At 41.7% G+C, this 18535-nt stretch overlaps 1 protein-coding gene across 1 annotated transcript in view; it reads right to left on the bottom strand.

Annotated features, from left to right (window-relative positions):
• Positions 1 to 4290: 4290 nt before the first annotated feature.
• The window catches only part of pcdh15b (protocadherin-related 15b), a 218693-nt gene continuing 204448 nt past the window's right edge, over positions 4291 to 18535 (bottom strand). Inside the window, exons 33-38 of the mRNA XM_072666593.1 lie at positions 18373 to 18483; positions 11082 to 11103; positions 10609 to 10647; positions 10316 to 10389; positions 9132 to 9261; positions 4291 to 5457 (exon numbers count right to left, since the gene is read on the bottom strand). Of these exons, the coding sequence (XP_072522694.1) occupies positions 4879 to 5457; positions 9132 to 9261; positions 10316 to 10389; positions 10609 to 10647; positions 11082 to 11103; positions 18373 to 18483 (955 nt within the window). The 3' untranslated portion in view covers positions 4291 to 4878. The remainder of the gene's footprint in view (positions 5458 to 9131; positions 9262 to 10315; positions 10390 to 10608; positions 10648 to 11081; positions 11104 to 18372; positions 18484 to 18535) is intronic.

The following is an 18535-nucleotide window of genomic DNA, read 5'->3' as shown; positions in this document are numbered from 1 at the left end:
GAATGCAGCTGAAAAGAGGCTGGCTTCTACAACAGTATAATGAACCAAAACATACATCAAATATACCCCATACCTCACTATACGGCCTAGAAATGCTCACTGAAGCTTTTAGAATGGCCCTCACTAAAACACCTCATAAGTACAAATCAGGGGGTAGATCTTAAATTACAGATAGCACTGAACTAGAAGCATCTGCAAAGAAGACAACAACAGCAACAGTGAAAGCCTCTTGACAGCAGTGTTGCAGTGCACTGACGTAGTAGTGTGTCCAAACATTACCACATTACTTTTTTTCTAGGTTTTTAAATTCATCAAAGATGAAGACAAAAAACACTGTTTCTAACCCATGAAAACATGATGAATAGCTCCTGTATGTACTAGCAGCATAGATGGTTCACACAGCTCTAGTGTTTAATAAAAAACATGCATGATGCATGTGGCCTTGTGGGTTTTTTTCTTTTTGATGGATGCCAAGTGCTTCTGTTTGTGCTATATGAGCTTCACTCCACCAAAGCTACATGGAAAGGAAGCTTCTGACAAGCATGCAGGTACTAAATGCATGCTTCATAGCAAATGAGGGCTCACGCTGGCCATTTCTGTATTCCAGTGACGTGCCATATTACTGGTTATGGCGGCCTGACGGCCAAGGCATATCTTCAAAACGTCTGCTCTGGAGCCGTGCCTGGTGCAACCCCTCATTACAAAGGGCCAGACTGCCGGGCTTATGTTTTTCTATAGGGCCTGCCTTTCAGAAATAATAAAACACTTGGGTGGGATGCCATCAACCTTATTTACTGTGAGTGCATGTCTACTACATCCATACATGTGCCTATGTCCATGTTTTTCTGTTTTCCTGTGATGATCATGAGTGTCTTTTAAATGCTAAATTGTGCTGTATGGATAGAAATGATAGTGTATAGTTAAAGAAACCCAACACATGCCAAAACATCTAAATACCCATTCACAAAAATAGCCACTACTCAGCTATATTTTGAAGGAGCTGCTCTGGAAGACACTGTAAAAAATACATTGAATTGTGTACAAAAGATATAACAACAAATAAAATACAGTACATTTTCCCAGTGCCCTGCAATGCAGTTAATATCAGAAACAGTGTTGCCTTCTTATTTAGCTCAGTCGTCTTCTTCTTCTTCTTGACACAGTGCTTGAGATGACTTCCCAACAGCCCTTCTATAAGCAGTGGCTTTAAATGAGGTAAAGACATGACCACAAACCTATTATTCACCTCAAGCCAAGACGGCAGCTCTGAATTTCTGGGATGTCTGCCAGCAAGGTACAGCTAAACGTCTGTACGTGTGTGTCTTTAAAAAACATGCTTACATACTCCGGCACTGTATAAAGGCCCAAAAATGCACATGGCTTTGAATCACTCCTCTCTCTGATCTGTTGACTAATTCTAGAATTTTAAAAACCATGGCTTGGATAGCTGTGATCTGCCAGCCTGTAATTACTGACTTAATAGTATTCCTTTGACACGCTTGCTTAACATGTTTTAATAGTATCAAGCTCTCAAAATCAAGCGTCCAACTAATATTAAGTCTTGCTCATCGGGGATGGGTTGTTGTTTTAAACTTAGTCAAAGTCCAGCATGACTTCACTGGGACACTTGAGACTGCCACCATAGTCATCACATGATCTAGAGAAGCTGTCTAGATGCGCAGGCATTTCCAGACTACACTACCTACTGAGGTTAAACCCTGTGTTTGATGACTTTAAATGCCTTCATTGTAGAGAAATTACTAGTTACTGAGTCACAGCCAATGTGCTGAACTGTGTCAACACATTCGATTTCGGGGCTGGCTACATGCCAAGAAAATGACTCGTCTTCCCTAACCTCTTGAAACACCTTCAGCTGCCACATTATGAAATGTTTCAATTACAGTCAGTGGCCAAGCCCTCTGAAAGCTGAAAAGAAAGAAAGAAGTGCCACCTAGTGGCAAAACACAGTGGTAACAGCTGTCCCTGTCCCTGTAGCAGTCCTTTATCCCATACTTCATTAAAATGACCCTATTCATTTCAATCAGATCACATTAGGTTTTCTGTTTTCATTGGATTTTGTTTTAAGGTTTAAACTGTGATTAAGCTCAATGATAAAACATTTGTTTAAGAATTTCTGATATACACTGTGTGCAGAATTATTAGGCAAATGAGTATTTTGATCACATCATCCTTTTTATACATGCTGTCCTACTCCAAGCTCTATAGGCTTGAAAGCCAACTACCAATCAAGTAAATCAGGTGATGTGCATCTCTGTAATGAGAAGGGGTGTGGTCTAATGACATCAACACCCTATATAAGGTGTGCTTAATTATTAGGAAACTTCCTTTCCTTTGGCAAAATGGGTCAGAAGAGAGATTTGATGGACTCTGAAAAGTCAAAAAACCCTCTGCAAGAGATCAGTCTTGCAGAGGGATGCAGCAGTCTTGAAATGGCCAAACTTTTCATGGCAAATAGCCAACAGGGTCGCAAGAAACGTGTTGAAAAAAAAGACGCAAATTAACTGCCCATGAATTGAGGAAAATCAAGCATGCAGCTGCCAAGATGCCATTTGCCACCGGTTTTGCCATATTTCAGAGCTGCAACATTACTGGAGTATCAAAAAGCAAAAGGTGTGTGATACTCAGGAACATGGCCAAGGTAAGGAAGGCTGAAAAACGACCACCTTTGAACAAGAAACATAAGATAAAACATCTAGACTGGGCCAAGAAATATCTTAAGACTGATTTTTCTAAGGTTTTATGGACTGATGAAATGCGAATGACTCTTGATGGGCCAGATGGATGGGCCCGAGGCTGGATCAGTAAAGGGCAGAGAGCTCAACTCCGACTCAGACGCCAGCAAGGTGGAGGTGGGGTACTGGTATGGGCTGGTATCATCAAAGATGAATTTGTGGGACCTTTTCGGGTTGAGGATGGAGTGAAGCTCAACTCCCAGACCTACTGCCAGTTTCTGGAAGCAGTGGTACAGAAAGAAGTCGGTATCGTTCAAGAAAAACATGATTTTCATGCAGGACAATGCTCCATCACATGTATCCAAATACTCCACAGCGTGGCTAGCCAGTAAGGGTCTAAAAGAAGAAAAAATGATGACATGGCCCTCTTGTTCACCTGATCTGAACCCCATAGAGAACCTGTGGTCCCTCATAAAATGAGATCTACAGGGAGGGAAAACAGTACACCTCTCTGAACAGTGTCTGGGAGGCTGTGGTGTCTGCTGCACGCAATGTTGATCGTAAACAGATCAAGCAACTGACAGAATCTATGGATGGAAGGCTTTTGAGTGTCATCGTAAAGAGAGGTGGCTATCATGGTCACTGATTTTTTTTTTTTTTTTTTTTTTTTTTTTTTTTTTTTTTTTGTTTTTGAATGTCAAATGTTTATTTCTAAATTTTGTTATATTGGTTTACCTGGTGAAAAAAAAGTGAGATGGGTATATATTGTTTTTTATTAAGTTGCCTAATAATTCTGCTCAGTAATAGTTACCTACACAAACAGATATTCTCCTAAAAAACCCACTCCAACTTCCAAAAATATTAAGCCTTGATATTTATGAGTCTTTTGGGTTGATTGAGAACATAGTTGTTCAATAATAAAAAGAATCCTCTCAAATACAACTTGCCTAATAATTCTGCACACACTGTACTTGAAGAGCCTGATGAAACAAATTTAACGAAGCTCCTGAGAGACACTAAGTGGTAGATGTCGGAGAAGAAGTAGAGGCAATATCAGAAAGATGTTGGGTGCATTATTTTTCTCTTTCTCTCTCTCTCGCTCTCTCATTGCTTCAGGCGATTTCCACTTTGCTGGTTCTCAAAAGGCTAACGCTCAGTCTTTGAAAGTGATCCTTCCAGACAGGTCTAAACCTATGTGCATGTATATGTGAGAAAATAAAGAAAATGCATGGTGTAAGCTCAAAGCTTGGCAAGACTACCACAGAACCAATTGGTACGATCATCCTTTCATAAAGAAAAAACGAAAAAGTGCTGTGACAAGCATCCATACAGTTACAAACACAGAAATTAAATTATATATATGAAGAAACATGAGTCACTTTAAATCGATAGAAAATGCTCAGTATTACATACAACTTCTCTGTATCAGGGCTGAGATGAAGGCAGGTCATAACTTCAAAATATTATATTTTTCGAGGTGAGAACCAGGCTCTGAATAAAAGTGGTAAAGTAGTAAAATGTATTCGACTTTTTAGGGAGTAAAATGGAATTAGTTTTATGCATTTGAATGAAGGCAAAAAAAAAAAACTCCACAATATCGTGACCAGGAATGTTTATTGATGTGCCTGTTTCGTCCTCTGACCTCAAGAAATAAACCAATGCTTAGCCAACATCTGAGTCATTTCAAACAGAAAAAGAAAATCAGCTAAATACTCGCAAACGTAAGAGTATTCTCAGCTTTGTATACAAAATTATATGTAACACTCTCAGGTCTTTTACTATCCAGTTAAGTGTGGCACTGAGTAGGTATGTGGTACACCCCTGATTAAACCTATTTGTCTTCATTGGTAAATGTTTACAAAAAATAACACTTCAGCAGATATGTTTGCTTTTGCTTTAGAAACTTTAAAAACACAAAATAAATATTTGTGTATACAGTGTTTCGGCAACTTTCCAAAAATGTTCATGGGTAACAATCAATGGACCAAGAACACCAATGTGCAGGCTGCTTATGAACTGGATAGTCAATGAGCAAGCTCACTGGTGATTTTCAGAAGGCCAAGAAAAGCAGACGTAATACTGAATAAAAGTGCAATTTCCTTGTAATGCGGCAAATCTGTGTTTTTTTTTCTTCTTTATGAAGACAGTAGAAATGAACGTATGTTGTATTACATATCAAGGTAAGTCACAGCTTTGTCATTGGTATGTGTAGGTTATTCCAAGGCCCCATCCATAGTTCTTCCTCGTCGGACTGTGTGCGGTCACTGTGCGACCCCAGTGGGTCCCTCACCTCCTCATTGTCTACTGTGGACTCTTGCTCATCCACATTCTGCGTTCTATCGCATTCCCCTTTTGCCACATTTGACTTGGAGGCTATGCTCTCTGGGCCTGTAGTGCTGGAGGCCAGGGACCCGCTGGAAGGCCGAGTGTTAATGTTCTGCTCGCCCCCAGCGGCGCCCATGGCCACTGGGCTGTTGAGAGGAACTCTTTCCTCTTGAGTCACGGCCAGTTTGTCCAGTTTCTTAAAGTGCTTCCCCAGACGGACAGGCGAGCTGAATTTTATGTTGTTGGTGTGGTTTGTTCGCCGCGTCCGGATAATGGAGCCATTCTGGGCCAGGTAGATGCTCCCGTTGATGTTACTGTGGGTGTTAACGCTCACATTGGACAGACGGTTCCGGTGAGCCTCGGGGGCACTATCATCTCCTGTTGAACTGGTCTCATACTCACGATCCACCACCAACTTGATTCTCTTCTTTTTGGCATACTGTAACAGGAATGGCAAACAAACTGCTATAAGTTAAATGAAAACGGGCAGAGCTTAGGGGTTTAAATCTCAGACATTACTATGATTTGAGGTAGATTTAGGAAATGATTCAATGAATCAAGAAATGTCAATGCACTTCAATTCAACTGGCTTTCTTTAGCAGAAATAAAATGTACATTAGTTCAAATGCACTAAATATGCAATATATCAACGTGACTAGGAAGAATTTATACACAGAAAACTGACAAGCATATTCCAACATTTCACAGCTGACTCAGTTGAATCGCCACCATCAGATCAATCACATCACACCACAAAACATCACTGCATTTCACACCCCTCCTAGACCGAGACTAAAATAAAAACAAAAACAAGTAAAAACATGAAACTTCAAAACTAAGTTTACTTCTAGAGAAACTACCTACCTTTTCAGCACACTGTGTAATCCTAAGACCTAAAGCACTTACAGTGTCACCCTGGGTCATCAGATGATTTTCTAGGTCATGGCAGTGCCTCTGCCAAGTGATTTTGAAAGATTTTGAAGCTTTAGCTCAAATCCAGAAAACATTCCAAGTTTTCATTGTTAACAGGTTAAAGGTGCCCAGCAAAAGATTTTGTTCAGAAGGTGGTGCCTCTGACAGCTGAGAGGTCATGTCTCCATGACACTACTGCTCAATGGCATCTTTTCTCCTTAACAGACAAAACCTCTGTTGGGTAGATTTAACAGTCAATTGCAGAAGGAGGTGAAGACATGCAATTAGGAAAGTCAGAAAGTCAGAGCAACCAATCACATCACCCAACACACTCAGGGTGCGGAAACAAGCCACCAGTAAGAAGCCCAAACAGCAATTATAAGAGACATTCCCGCTTACTGAGAAGGTCCGATGCTATACTAGGGTGTAATGGTCCCATCGCTATCTGATTTAGCTTCCTCTTCTTCCTCATTCTCTTCTAGTCTTCTTGTTCCATCTGCAGAGACCTGAAATTTGTTGCTAGGCCTGCAATCCAAAGTTTTTGCCTCTTCTTCATCCTCAACTATAGGTGAGAGGTTAGCATTCTTGATGTGTCCATCAACATAACATCTGCCCTCAGAACAATGGTTCTCACAATGACTTTTGGAGGGTTGATTCCTCTCAGAGCCCAACTGGATGAACTTTAGTTTATCTTCCTTCTCTGACTCTTCCTCACTTGACTGCCTCTCTTTCACTTCATTCTCTTCATCACTCTCTTCTTGGATGGTTTCTTTACATGTTTTGGGTCTGTCGCTTTTCCTTGTAGACCCGGAGTCTGATGGAAAACTCAACTCTTGGACTTTACTGGATGTAGAGCCAGTTGATTTTTGAGTGCTGCTGCTTGACCCACTAACTTTGCAGGAGCTCACTGAGGTTGTCCTGCTGACACTGGACAAGGAGGGGCCAACTGATGATGGTGACTCTGTCCCAGAACTGTCTGACTTGACTCTACCCATTGAAATGTTTTCTCCAGTCTCTTGTGTGGTCTCTGACTCAGGCTGCTCATCAGTCTCTGACTCTTTCTCACTGTCTGACTCTTTCTCAGTCTCAGTGTCAGAATCTCCGTCTGTGTCTGACTGTTTATCTGTCTTTGACTCATCTTCAGAGTCATCTTGCTCAGCTTTTGAATGTCTCTCAGACATTTCTTGCTCCTCATCTGAGTCAAAGCTACTCATATATGCTACTTCTTGGTGTCTGTTTGAGTGTGTGGATGATATGGCACGTTTTCTTTCTGAGGAGTGTTCCCGAATAGCAGCATCTTTAAAGAACTCCCCTTCGCGCCCAGTCTCTTGAGAGTCTCTGGGTAAACTCTGCGACTCCTTCTCCGAATCACTAGTTGCCTGGGAAACAGAAGCCTTCCCCTCACTTGAGCTGTCTGTGATGTTGCTTGTGCTGCTTTGAGATTTTCTGCGAGCTTGTGGCTTTTTGGAGACGTTAATCTGACTTAGGATATTCCCTAGATGTTTTTTTGCTGAGGTCTTTCCTTCTTTAAACTGGAAGTAGTTACCATTGATGACCATACCACTGTCCGAGCTGTCGGATTGATGACCTTGAGTTAATTTTGGGGGATCTACACCACCTGGCTTCTCCTTAGAGTCCATTATTGGAAATATTCGAGTTTTCTTCCACGGAGTGTGACGAGGCGCTGGTAGAGCCGAGGCTTTGCCTGTGGCAAGCAGCTTGCTGAGCTTCATCACTGCTTTGAGTTTGGTCACAGCCTTTGAGCTGCGAGGGGACGCAGTGCCCTCTGCTGACTTGGGCTGGGACTGATCCGGCCTGGGAGGCTGATCTTTAAGAACCATTTGTGGAGGTCTTTGTGGACTCAGACCGGAAGGTGGGGCCAGCCTTCTACTATGCCTCGAAACCTGTTACAGTCCAAATTGCTATCATTTTGATTGTAAATCAAATAAATATTCCTTCAAACTCAACGTTTTTTACCACAGTATTAATAATATAATACATTTTGATGAAATATTTAATATTCTGTCAGGTCCATAAATATTTGGACAGTAACAATTTTGTTTGTCATTTTGCCTGTGTATAGTACCATATATGTACCATACATTTAAATATTGCTTTAACTGTTTACAATTTTTTTTTTTACCTAGTCCCTCTATTTCCACAGGCTCACAAATAAGTGGATACACTAACAATTATAAATAAAATACTATTTAACACTTAGGTACTAATGATCTGTAGTCACAACACATGGATGTCGCCAAATGCTGAGTTTTCTCCATTGAGGTGACAGGCCTTTATTGCAGTCACCTTCAGGTGCTGCTTATCTGAGGTTCTTTCTGTCTGGTTTTGTCTCCAGTCAGTGAAAAATATGCTCAATTGGGTTGAGGTCAGATGACTTACTCAGCCATTTAAGAACAGTGTTTTTTTGCCTTAAAAGCAAAGCCCTTGAGTTGTTTTTTGGGGAATAATGTTACACTACCCATCTATACTGTGAAGCACCATACCATCAGTATTTAATTATTTGACTAAATCTGAGCTACAAATATAGATTTATACACCCATCATTAATAAACTCCAGTGACCTAGTTCCACTGGCAGCCACACATGTCCATGCCCATAACACTGCCTCCACCATGTTTGACAGATGATGTGGTATGCTTTGGGTCATGAGCAATTCTATTGCCTTCTCAATAATTCTCTTGCAATCATTCTGGTCCAAATTTCATCTGTCCAAAAATGTTTCTAAATGCCCTCCAGCAAAATGCAAAGTGTTACTAGTGGTTTGCATTTTGTGGAAAACCCTCTGTACTTACATTAATGAATACAGTGTGTGACAATGATATGCCTACTTGAGTGTAATATCCTTAATTTGTCACAAAACAGAAAGGGAACCAGCTTACATGTGGCCATAAAACTGAATATCCATCAATTGTCCAATTTCTTTTGAGTCTGTGAAAATGCAGACTAAATAAAAAAATAGCTAAATGGTCAATGCAATATTTTTGTTAAACCCCTTGATTTAAACCTGAGGGTCTACAAATTAATCACATCTTAAGTCCTTCATTTCAAATCTGTTGACATGGCATTTTGGTATGTTGGCAAAACAACAAAATTTGTATCACTGTCCACATACTTATGCAGCTGACTGTCTATCTACTGTAGTTTTCAATATTGGCATGGAAAAAAAAAACACTGAGCTACCTCTCCTTCTGATTCATGAGGACTGTAGTAATAGCTGCCATCATCCTCCACGATCACCTCCCCATACTCATCATATGTTCCAGCTGGAGAGATTAGCTTCCTGCGACTGCCATACTGAGGTAATTCGTACCTGAAATTTATAAATGGAAGAATTACCATACATATTATAAGCACACATTGTCATTGTCAAACATGTAACGATTTTAGATATTCCCTCTAGACACTGCCGTCCTTGACATTAATGTTGTGCATTTGGAGACACGGCAAACAGTGAAGAGCTAAAATCTTTGAGAGAGCCATGTCTCCATACTCTGATAATTATACTGGCTGGTTATGATCTCTATTTAGTTTAAAGCCCCCATATCATTTTACCCTCACTTATCCTTCCTTTCCCATGGGAACTCTACAGTGCTTAAGGGCAAACAAGCGCTCACAATGCCTCTGTAACACTTGGTAGGCAAGGCCACAACAAGCTCTGATTAAGGGCTTTGAGTGACCCTGGGGGCGAACAGGCTGTCTAAACTTCAATTCAGTTCAGATTAGTGGAGAAACCATCACAACATTGTGGAAACAGACTGGGTTTATGGTATGCAATAACAACCACTAGCCACAAGAGGCAGTATGTCTCCAGAGAGCACTCTTCGAAATAGCAATCCAGCATCAGTCCATCAGGCTTGATTGATTGTTCGAGTAAGACCATAAAATAAAGAAATGGTAAAGTAAATATTGGACATTCATACAAAGTGAAAACTGATATTAATTTTAAAGCCAGATGAGATTCCGTGTTTAGCATAGTAGAAATTCTTACATTTTTCATCCTCAATTGTTCTGGGAGTTGGGGAGAGAAATGCTAAGCCCTTAATTGACAGCATATGATTCAATCTTTCTGATCTTGGGTGAGATGCCAATATGGTAACTGAATAGCACATTGAATAATTATAGAAAAAGATGCTAGAAAAAGATGCTAGTGGCAGGCCTTAGTAAAATAGACTAGGCTTAACAATAATCCCAGGTCATGCCTCTAGGTACAGGTCCAGGAGTACTATAAAATGAGCTCTATTGATCAGATAAACAGTGCATGTCATGCATGGGGCGGGCGAGTGTTTGGATGGGGTGGGGGGGGTGGTCAAAGACACGTGGATGTGGAGCAGTGGTATGGTTCAAGCACGATGACACACACTCACCCGTGGTCATAATTATAGTAATCCTGTGTATAATAGTCCTGGCCCGGGTCAATGCCAGACTCCATAGATAGTTCCTGTGATCAGAGCAAAAGTCATTACTCAGAGTGTTCTTCAGAGAAGAACATACAAAAATGTATCTTCACTTGGATAAGTGGACTTTATGGCTAGAAATGTTTTCCAAATGGTGTCAAATGTCTCAAATGGAGTGTTCGGAAGCTTGCATGTGAGCACACTCTGAGAATCTTTTCAAGTACTGCATAGTTCATCTTTTTAATCGGGTAAGAGAGATGTACCTCTGGTCTCAAGAGAGAGGGCCGAAGCAACTGCTGTTGCTAAAGATGAGCCATGAGGGAATCAGAGCAGAAATAAGGAGAGAAGGAAATAAAACACTTCATGAGCAGAGAGGAAATGTCAAAGACAAGGTCAGACAGAGTTGTAGAAATACTACCAGGGAGAGAAAGGCTGTGTTAAAAGAGATGTCTTCATAAGCTATACATAAGCTATATTTTAAGGCATGTTGCTGTTGTAATTGTCAAATGTCTCTAAGGCCCAAAAACAAACCAATGACTAATGGTAAGTCATGTTTCTGTACATGAAGCACAAGCTTTTAAATAGGAAATAAAAAACAATTGCTGTCACAGGCAAAGTAAATGTTAGCCTTGAAAATCATTCCATCAGCCCACATCAACTGATAAAAATGGCCCACAAAACCGAAGAAGGGACATCATTTCAGTGTAATTTAATTCAAGGGAATAAAAGCACATACCTCTTGATGTCCGTACCCTCTCCTGTGAGAAGATAACAGTACATCAGTCAGATTGTCAGGATAAACCACTTCAATGTAATGCCTGAAAACCGTTTTCACATTCTGTAGCTAACACACTGAGGCTTATCTCTGAAGTCTCCAACCTTTTGCAGATTTAAATTCATGAGACTGAAAACATGAGTTGTAAAACAATGTTATTTTCTTACATGGGGGAGATGAGAATAAAGCTTATCTATCTCTCTCTACATATATATAGAACAATGAAATTATTTTTCACAGGATTTCACAAACTCTCTTTAATAATAAATAAGGACTGTGTGTATGTGTGTTGATGCAAGAGAGAGCAAACTATAACGATGTGAAAAAAAGATGGAATGTAAAAAACTAACGAGGATATAAAAAGAAACACAAAAACAGACATTATTTTAGGTAAAAGAGCTCAAATTTAAAAATCCCTGTGCAGTGATAATACAACATTCAAGGGTGATTTTTTTGTGCATAGATGTTTCAACCTGTGTATAAATGATTAAATGACTACACCTATTTATATCCGTAGGTGTGAAGGCTGTTTGGATCTGCGTTGGGTTCTTGATTATAAAGGCCTATTGTACTTGAGAGTTGAAAGTCTCTTCTGAGCCAGTGCAGGGACAGTTTTGTGTTCCCAGCCACCCTGCATTCACCGTTTTGGGAAAAGTATAGCCTGAAGGCTTACGCCTGGGATCTCTGCATTACCACCACTTCAGACAGAGACAGAGAGAACAACATACCTGCCGGATCTGAGAAAGAGCAATGCAAAACGCAGCGCCTCTGCAAGGACAAAGAGCATCTATGTATGTGTGTAGGAAGAGATTTACACTTCCAGCGGACCCTCGCAAAGCCGCAACAGCGCTCAAAGAGAAAGAACAAGGCAACACATCTAACTGCCGAAGGCTGTGAGGGGGAAGGGGAGGACGAGAGGAATAAGAGACAGAAAGCAGCATCTCTCTCATTCTGCAAGGCCACTTCACACAAAGCGTGGCAAATTAGAATTCCGTTTGGGCTGGCTGATCACCGGACGCAAATTACCACAATGGGAGAGTAATGAGAAATTCAAATGAAGATTCATCGCTAAACAATAATAGATGAATTCATGAAATTTCTCTCTAGGTGTCCTCCCTCTGGCCATGCCACAGGTTTGGATGGGCCATGTACGTATATACTGTATGCGCATGTGAACGCACAAAAACACTCCTGACCGAGCCCACACATCTCTGTGTGGCAGTGGCATAAATCAACTCCATTAGGCAGCACAAAGCAATTTCCCCTGCTAGGCTCAATTGGATCTGCCCAGAGGAAGTCAGCGATCCCTGGTAATGCTTGAATACCAAAAAATGTACAGTATATATTCAAACATATCCAGGCACCCCTTCGAATTAGTCAATTTGATTGCTAAAATAGGCGTTCAATTTATGCTGTCAACACAGCAACTAAAAAAAACAGAGAAAACGAACAAACAGCCCTCTGTCCAGTTAGATGCTGGTGCAAGATTGCCTCTGGAACATTTTGACTGTTGGACTTTGCATGTGCCATTCACCCTCTTGTTGAGCCAAAAAAACTCACCTGCCTGTGCCACTCACTCTCCTGTTAATTGAGAAAGTTTCACGTGCATGAGTCACTCACCATCCTGATGTGACTGAACGCAGTTAGCCTTTGATGCTGCTAGATGTCGTGGAGACTTTAGTGAACAGTCAATCGTCCCTTCCCTCTAACCCCTTAAAAAGTCTATGGCCTGTCGCATGTCGAAAGTGTTATTACACACTTCTAATACTAAAGAATAGCCCCACTAGTTTGTACAGAAGTGTGTCAGACACCTCCATCTTAACTCACTCGTGCAGTTAACACACATACACACTACTAGTGATCAGACAAGCGCAGTGACAGTGAGCACACATGCCCAGAGCAGTGGGCAGCCATCTGCCCATCTGTAAACACATGCTATGTTTTTTTGGCTGATGTACACATCTCTAACTAGAACTATTCTGCCCTGGACATTCTACACCTGTCACTTGTACTAACATGATCACATGGCAATCATGGCTTTGTCTAAGGAACAAAAAAGTGTAAAGTAGAAGAACGACTCATTTGTGTTGGACACATAGGAATTCGACCTCTGCCATTAATTACTACACACACAAGGACACTTTAGCCATGTCCTGTTAGTTCAGGGGATCAAATCTTTAATTGTCATTCTAACTCCATTTAGACTCTATTTAGACACTTTTAACACTGTACTCTTGTTGCTATCGCTGTGTTACTGGTTTGCTATTCAGTGTGGACCAGTGGAGGATGTGCTCCACCTTTGAGTCTTAGCTCCTCTCTTTCTCTTGCTCTTAGATAGATTTTCCCTTGCCACTGCTAGGATTGGTCTACTCGCTAAGGGCTTGGACCCACATTTCTGTAAAGCTGCTTTGTATCAATGTCAGTACAAACCCCTACACACAAATTTAAACTGAACTAAATTGACACAGTTTGTATAATCTCCACAGAAATGCAAGTGCACTGAGTATATTTCTCTCCAGCACATTCCTCCTTCTGGTCACACTCTGAATGTCCACACAGGCAGACTGACCCTGTGTATGGGCCTTTGTAGCTCTGTAGGGACAGCATGACAAACTAACACGTCAGCTGCATTTTTAGTACATAATCTACATGATGAGTTGGAAAGGTACCAACATGCTGCCCTATGCTGTGCCTTTAACTATAAAGAAGTCTGCAAAACCAAGCCCCAAATTGGTTTGGCTTATGCAGTGCAATCCACACAGAAACACACAACTAAGCATATCCTAACTTAAGTCACTACAACTTTTGTCTGATTTCCCTACTCTTTTGAAGGCAGTAAAATGTCACTTGTTTGCTCCCTAGCCTGAAAATGCAACACAATAGCAATTCCAGCAACAGCTTACTTGAGAACAGAGCACTGCAGAACCTATAAAAAAAGCCAGGAGATTGCAGTATACAGCGAAAGGGGTAGTGAAAAAACATGGGTAGAGTGAATTTAACCTCCAAATGAAAGGAGGGTAATGTACAAAAAACAGGAACATGTTTTTTCCATGTTTGATTCCCTCCAAAAGGTAGATGGTAGATGGCGGCTGTGTATTGATAAAAGCCAACAAGAATCATCTGTCGTGTTGCAGGACCCATTCATTAACGGTGCTAATTAAAGTTGGAATTAAGGAGACAACGGTTGAATCAAAAGTGCTGTGTTGCTGTTTGAAAAACGAGACAGGGGCCACAAGGCCAGAGGCACATCCCTGATTGATTGGATTCGTAATTAAAACCATCCAAATTTAGACTCATCAAGCCGATTAGTACCTGTAACAGCTAAGGTGTGCAGAGTCATGGAACATCAAGTTTTTTTAAACAATGAAACAAGTTCAGTGTTTCGCACTCTGTGCAGACATGTCCCTTGGGAGCCAAGTCTCTCCTGTCAAGGAGTCACAGTGTTTCATACTGGGTGCACTTGATAAATAAATTAAATGTAGGGAAGGGTGATTATGTGAGTGACTGCTCCGTTTTGAAATTAACCAGCTTGGTGGTAGCCAATCTCGCTTTCAAAATAGTGGGACAGTTTCTGCCTTTTTCTTCCTTGGCATCAAAGCAGAGAGAGTTTAAAGGTTTTCTGGCCTGTATGTGAGCCACATGACTTTGTTTTGAAACCCTTTACATAATGCATGAGGCTGCAAACCTGTACAGGCTGTGCAAACACAAAAGAGAAAGTGTGTGAGAGAGACAGAGAAAGAGAGGGAGAAAGGTTTGAGGATAGAGCATGCAGTGTACCCAATGTAAAGCTTTATGGAGGACATTTATTCAGTGCAGCAAGACTAAAGTATAACCCGATTTTCAGGAACATGAGTATAAGAAAAGTCCAATAGACAAGAAAATACACTATATGCCCAAAGTATCCAGACACCATCCGATTAGTGAATTCAGCTACTTTTAGGTGCACTCCTTGGTCACACAGATGTTCAATAGCACACACACACACAGCTTGTGTAATCTCAACAGAAAAGAACTCATCAGTAGAATGGAATGTTCTGGAGAAATCACAATGCAAACTGTCTGTTGAAGGAGCATAAAATAGTAGTTAATACTAGAGTGCCGTTTGTGACCCACTAACGTGTTAGTAGCTAAATCCTACAAATGCAGGGGTGGTAAATGGGCTCCCATACGTTTCCCTTGTTTTCAGAAGAAACAATATCAATATGTCAATGTGTCCACAAACCTTTGGACATTTAGTGTATATTTTTAAATATAATTTACTAATTATCTAATTGCCTAATTACCTCTAAACCATTAAACACATATGTTCATTAGAACAGCTTTGCCTCTCTGAACTGGTTAAATGTGGTCCATGTTCAAAAATGAAAGAAAAAAGCAAAGTTTATGTGATATGACAGCAATGTGAAAACACAATGGTAAAAATGAGTTGAATAAAAACAATACAAGAAATCGGAGGATATCAAATAAGTCACTGAGAGATGGAAAAGAAATCTGAGGAAAAGGAGACAGAGAGAAAGTGTCACAGGATTGTAGACTGAGAGGGGAAGCGTTTCTCCAGTTCTTCCACTATGGAGTCCATGTTTGGGTTGTTGTGCTTATCTGCCTCCTGTGTGGGATCCACTTCTGGCTCACCTGTCTCTGATTCCACAGACACCTGAAGCTTTGGTGCCGTCTTTGGTGGCCGCTGCTTTTTGTCTATTTGACTGTACATGTTGGCAACTGATTTCTCTATGTCCGCTATGTTCTGGATGTTCTTAAGGATCCCTTTGAGTTCTTTCTTGGGAGGCTCGTGCTCGGCTGGGAGCGGTGGTGGTGGGGGGCGTAAGGACACCGGCCGTAGGGACGTCACTGAGGGCAAAGGAGGAAGGACAAATGGGGAGGCGATTTGGGAAGCAGCAGGGGAGGAGGGAGGAGGGAGTGGAGGAGGGGGTGGGGGGCTTGGGTGAGGTGGTGGAGGGACACGGTTTGGAGGAGGACTGGATGGGGGAGAAGGAGGAGATATTGGGGGCGGTGGAGTTGTTGGTGGCAAAGGTGCAGGCACATCAGGAGGATCTGGGATGATCTCCACATTAACCTCGTAGGCCTCTTCCCCAAAGTAGGCAGACAGGCTGCCATACTTGCGCAAGCCAGGTGGAGTAGGCTTGTGACTTGGGGGTGGGGTGCAATCGCTCTGGGTTATTATAATTGCTGGAGGGCCACCCTCCCTCCCTATTCCTACAGCAAAGGACTGCGGGCCATCGGATGTGGAGAGGAAGAAGTCCGAGGACAGGGAACCGCGGGAGTCACGTCCTTGCTTCTGCCTCATCTCCTGTAGGGCCTGCTGTTCAAACTGCCGTGCTTGCTCCTTGACTGTCAGCTTGGGCTCGGATCCCTCACCCACTAGGCTGTCAAAGGCATCGAGATGTTCCCTGCTGTCCTTTAGTTCCATCTTTAAAAGCTGCAGCTCCCATTGCACAGGGTCCATCACCACCGGACGGTTGTGCAAGACCTCACTGGCCTCTCGTTTCAGCAACCTGGAAGGCAACGTCCATGAGTGGCCTGATCGACTGGATGGGAAGCGTAAGCTTCTCAGACCCTTGATGGCAGGTGAATGCAAGCCCAGCAGGTCTCGGCGCCACTGGGATTTTCCTTGGTGCTCTGGGCTACTGACATTACCATCATCGTGGTACAGTGGGTTGGTGGTGGTCAGAGGGTTCTCATCGGAAAGGAAAGTGATGTTGCTCTCAGACCGGGGGAGGTTGTTGAGCAGGATGCCATTAGCTGTGGACTGCTTATGTGCTGAGATGGCACGTGAAGCAAATGAACTGATGAGCCGTTGCCGGTCGCCTTCCTCCAGAACACACCTTTTATTCCTGTTCTCACCACAACGGCACAAGAAAAGAGAGTTACATGCTTGAGGAGAAGAGGAGGCTGGGAAGGACGGCGGGTGTGTAGGTGAGAGAAATCAGCTATGCAGCTAAACTATGGCCAAATTACCCGAATCAATCTAACCAAAATTTAATTTTTGCAGACTAAGCAATGGATTGTAACTGCATGTAGAGGAAGATGTGTCTCATAAGGGTACAGCCTACAGAAAAAGCCACAAAGGATCACATCTACCAAGCACACAGCAGCACTAGGCAGAACCCACAGTACTCTGGGCAGCTAACGTTAAGAACATTAATTGTACTTACTTAGACCTGACATCCAAGGAAGGAAAGAATTGACAGAAAGAAAAGAAAGGATGAAATATAGAAGTTGAATGTTATTCACAAAGGTATGGAACAGTCAAAGTGTAATGGTGATGGCGAGGACGGTGAATTTGTAGTAACTCAAGCTACGTTCACTATAAACAAGAACCAACAGTTACAACAGTATAGGTGGTGTTTGCAAAACCTCTCCCTGCTAGAGCAATAGCAACAGATTTCAGAACAGCTTGAGAAGTGTACTGACTTTGCTGCACCTTTGGCCCACTGCCAGCAACAAATCAGGGTACACAGACCAAAGACGTATTGGTTTGATGCATTACGACATGGGGTATAAAAAAACGCTCTATAAACAAACTAAATTTCATTACAGGCAGACAACGGGTTCATGTCCAACATCCTTACAAAGTCCAACACTTTGACACAGGTACTTCAAAAACGGAGACATTTCTATTCATTAATAGTCCTAATTACTACCCTGCCGCAGACCCACTCAGCAGCTTATCAACAAAATTAATTACATTTCAAAACAGCCATTTTCATTTCAGTTATTTGCATTTCAATTACCTCTAAGCTGATATTGATTTCACATCACTTCTCTGGAAACCAGCAAAGGTGTTTAAAGTTAAGCAGGACCCTTACCACTGATATTTCATTTTAATTAGACTCAAAACAAAATGGTCTTTTCTTTGAATATAAAATCTAATTATGGTAATAACGGCCCATCTCCTAGAAACTTGCCTGGGCAAAACTGTTTTAAAGTAGCACACAGCAATGATTTAGATTATTTAACAGCATGTTTATCAGTATGGCTCCATTAAAAAACATTCAGAACGCTTCACTATTACAAGCTGAACTCTTAGAAAGGCAGAAAATAGTTGACAAGCATTACAGCACATACTGACCGCAAAAGTGCCTTTCATCAACAAGATGAAATAATGTTGACAACTTTGTCAATGTCGACTTTGTCAACTTGTGGCTCAAAACAAGTTTATCAACACTTCTGAAACAAAAGTGTCCTAGATTATTGAGGTATCAGGTATCGAATTAATGTCTGAAAAACTTACATGGTGCCGTCGCCAAGTTCCTCATACAGATTACTGGTTGCCACGCCGCCGGGTTTGCCAGCTGGGAGAGCCATTTGGATCCTGGCAGTTTTGGCACACTCGGCTTGTCGCCTTTAGTTGATGGATTCAACAAGTTGCACAAAGTTATTCCATCAGCTTATCT

This window comes from Salminus brasiliensis, chromosome 22 (genome assembly GCF_030463535.1).
Source record: "Salminus brasiliensis chromosome 22, fSalBra1.hap2, whole genome shotgun sequence".
Lineage (NCBI taxonomy): Eukaryota > Metazoa > Chordata > Actinopteri > Characiformes > Bryconidae > Salminus > Salminus brasiliensis.
Note: the sequence above shows the minus strand (reverse complement) of the source record. Positions and strands in the feature narration are given on the sequence as shown.